At 35.4% G+C, this 3656-nt stretch overlaps 1 protein-coding gene across 1 annotated transcript in view; it reads right to left on the reverse strand.

Annotated features, from left to right (window-relative positions):
- The window catches only part of LOC107459258 (zinc finger BED domain-containing protein RICESLEEPER 2-like), a 6943-nt gene extending 4542 nt beyond the window's left edge, over positions 1-2401 (reverse strand). Inside the window, exons 1-2 of the mRNA XM_021126813.2 lie at positions 2242-2401; positions 326-2157 (exon numbers count right to left, since the gene is read on the reverse strand). Coding sequence (XP_020982472.2) covers positions 326-2157; positions 2242-2401 — 1992 coding nt within the window. The remainder of the gene's footprint in view (positions 1-325; positions 2158-2241) is intronic.
- Positions 2402-3656: the final 1255 nt, after the last annotated feature.

Genomic DNA, 3656 nt, shown 5'->3' on the forward strand with positions numbered 1-3656 from the left:
TCCAAGCTTGCAAGTGATTTAATCTTCCTGTTCCAACACCTTGAAAGAAAAAAGAAAACATACACATATCATTAGATTTTTAAATAATATAAATGCAACAAATACTTTTTTATTAGTACAAAAGAGAATGTTCAAAATAAAATTGTGGTCATAATCTTAGTATAAGTGATATGATACTTCATTTATATATCATGAAAATTCAACTTTATTATTCTAACTACTCACATCATACCAATATCAATGTTTTCACATTTAAAAAGAGAAAATATTTTCTATAACATAGATACTTAGTCAAAAAGAGAAATATTAGAAAGTTAATTTTTACCTTTGGTTTTTTCTTCAAACCATACTTGTTCCGAAGCCAATCTCCTCCACAAATGAGAGCTTCAATGGACTCTTGATTTAGTCGAGAACGATATTCATCAATAACTCTTCCTCCAGCACAAAATGAAGACTCTGAAGCCACCGTTGAGACAGGAATTGCTAATATGTCTGCTGCCATTTTAGATAAAACCTTGAATTTCAAGCTATTGTTTTTCCACCACTCCAAAGCACTAAAAGACTTAGAATTGCCTTCAGGAATGTAAGCACTCTCATCAAGATAAACTTCTAATTCTGATTTTGTTGGATGAATGGCTTCTTTTTCTCGAACCATATTCAACATTTCATCAATTCCACTAATTTCAGAACTAACCACATTAGAAGAAGCAACTAGACTATTAGTGTTAACTCCACTTATTATTGTCTCACCATGATATTTTTCAGCATATTCATCATACATTTCTTGCAATGTATTCTTCACTTTTTCAATATTTTCAGCAGCCACATGCTCAGGTTTGTAAATTAAAGGAAAACAGAATTTAATAACATGTAATTTGCACCTAGGATCCAAAACACAAGCAAGAGACATTACCATATTGCATTCTCCCCAATATTTGTCAAACTTTTCTTTCATTGAGGTTGCCATTTTTCTCATGAAGGAATCTCTATCTTCAATAGCATCATCAATTACTTGTTTCACTCTCCAAACTTCAGGAAGGTACAAGTTTGCAGTAGGATACTCACTACCAGAAATGACATGAGTAGCAAGATTAAAAACTTTTAAAAGTTTGCAAATCTTCTCAACTTTTCTCCAATCCTCTGATGATGGTTCGTAATTGTAATGAGGTTCTCTTTCCTTATACACAGGAAACACTGATTTAAACTTCAAAGCCACAGATAACATGTTGTAAGTAGAATTCCATCTTGTAGGACAATCAATTATGAGTTTTTTCTCCTTCAAACGCTTGTTTTCAGCAATCTCAACAAATGTTTTAAATCTTGAATCATTAAAATTGACATACTTGACACTCTCACGAACTTTATGAATAATATCTTTAATTTTACCTAGCCCATCTTGTACCAACAAATTCAGAATGTGTGCACAGCACCTAACATGAAATAAACTACCACCAACAGGTAATGAGTTGTTATCTGAAATAGTATCCTTAAGAGCCCTTAGACATGAATCATTATAGGAAGCATTGTCAACAGATACTGAAAAGACTTTATTTTCAATTCCCCAAGTCTTCAAACACTTGAAAATAGCATCAGCAACATCAATGCCACGTCTAGGAGCAGGTACCTGAACAAAACTCAAAACCCTCTTTTGAAGATTCCATCCTGCATCAATAAAGTGACCTGTGAAAACCATATATTCAACAATTTGATGGCTTGATCTCCACATGTCAGTTGTCAAACTTATCTTCCTAACACCTTGTAACAAAGCCTTCAATTGTTTCTTTTCAGCCTCATATATTGCCAAGCAATCACTTCGAGCAGTTTTACGAGAAATTTTATGAAATTCAGAATTGGCATATTGGAAGCCCCACATCCAAACTTCATCCTCAACAATGCTGAAAGGATGCTCATGAACCATAATTGCTGTAGCAATTATTTGTCTCATCTTCTCTTGAGAATATCTTGCACCTGGTGTCACAAAGGGATTAACACTTGAATTAGAAGGTTGAAATGGAATCAATGGTTGCTTCTTTTGTGCAGCAACATGCAATCTCCTTTGTAAGCAACTACTAGAACGCCTCCATAAATATGAAGTACTAGCTCCTTTTCCAGCATAAGAAAACATTGATTTGCAATACTTGCAAATAGCTTTTGTACCTTCAGAACTTTCAACTTGATCAAAATCATTCTAAATTGGTGAAGTCTTCTTCCTTTTTTTTGTAACAACAGTTTCATTACTACCATTTTCATCCGTGACTGGTTGATTTGTAATAGTTGTTGTGTGTGTTGGTACAATGCCAGTGTCTATTGTTGGTATTGTTGGTACTGACTGATTAATTTCTTCTCCATTTAAAGAAATAGAATTGGCCAATGGATTACTTGGAGTTACAGATTCAGCCATTTCTAAAGCTTATTATAATGCCTAAACAAAAATTAACAGACAACATTATCTCATGATTTTTTTGGCTTTCATCATATCAATGGCATAAAGTAAGAACCTTTTAATAAAAAAAATTGATAAAATTTTATATTCAAAAAAGTAGAAATAATATCACAACACAAACAAAAAAAATCGAACTTAAAAAAAGATCTTTGACAGACAAAAACCCTAATTGATGAAAAATATTTAATATTATAACAACATATATAAAAAATAACAAAATAAAAAATAATGACATGAGAAAGAAGAAGAAGTACTTGCAGTCAAAGGAAGAGAAGATGAAGAGGATGGTAGATCGGTAGCTGGTAGTGGTAGGAACGTGTAAAGTGGAGAAGAGAAAAGAAAAAGACCGTGTATATGTATATTTCTTTATTAGTGTGGAGGGAAAGTTTTTAGAAATATTTTATTTGATTGACTTTTGATATTCCAATATCAAAGATTAAAGATATTAAGAAAATAAAAATGCACATATATAATTAAAGAGATAAATGGCTGAGTGGATAAAGGTATTTTCATAAGATAGAAGACGCAAGTTCAAATTCTTCCAATAGCATTTTTATTAGTATAATAAAACTCTCTATATATATTTACAGGCTCAGGCCGGCCTGACAGGCCCAACAGGCTATTTCAAAAGCCTAGGCCTGACCTTTTAAAGAATATAGGCTTTTTTAATAGCCTGAGCCTGGGCCTATTTCCTATCAGGCCAGGCCAAACACAGGCCAGGCTGCAGGCCCCTGGCAGGCCGCCTGGCCTATTTCCACCCCTAATTATGGTGCCAAGAAAGCCAAGGAAATTGAGTAGCATGTGTTTCTGCCATGATTCGAACACGGGACGTCAAAATGGAAACACTGCCCTGCCTTCCGCGAGGGCAGGGCAGCATTGTATTGTGGCATGAATCTGGCGCACCAAGGCACCATTCTGGCGCACCACAGCATCATCTGGCAGCACCAGCAGCGCACCACAGCACAATTCTGGCGCACCAACTTTTTCTGCCCTGCCCTCCGCGAGGGCAGGGCAGCATCCTGCGCACCAAGCCTGCACCACGCTGCACCACGCACGCACCAAGTACCAAATCCTGCCCTGCCCTCCACAAGGGCAGGGCAGCCTCCTGGAAGCTATTATTTTTGGGCCAAAAATTGAATTAAAAATCCAATTTAATTCATTTCTTCACCAAATCAAAAGCCCATTCAAATCCCAAAATCCAAGAATAGAAAGT

Source organism: Arachis duranensis, chromosome 7 (genome assembly GCF_000817695.3).
Source record: "Arachis duranensis cultivar V14167 chromosome 7, aradu.V14167.gnm2.J7QH, whole genome shotgun sequence".
Classification (NCBI taxonomy): Eukaryota; Viridiplantae; Streptophyta; class Magnoliopsida; order Fabales; family Fabaceae; genus Arachis; species Arachis duranensis.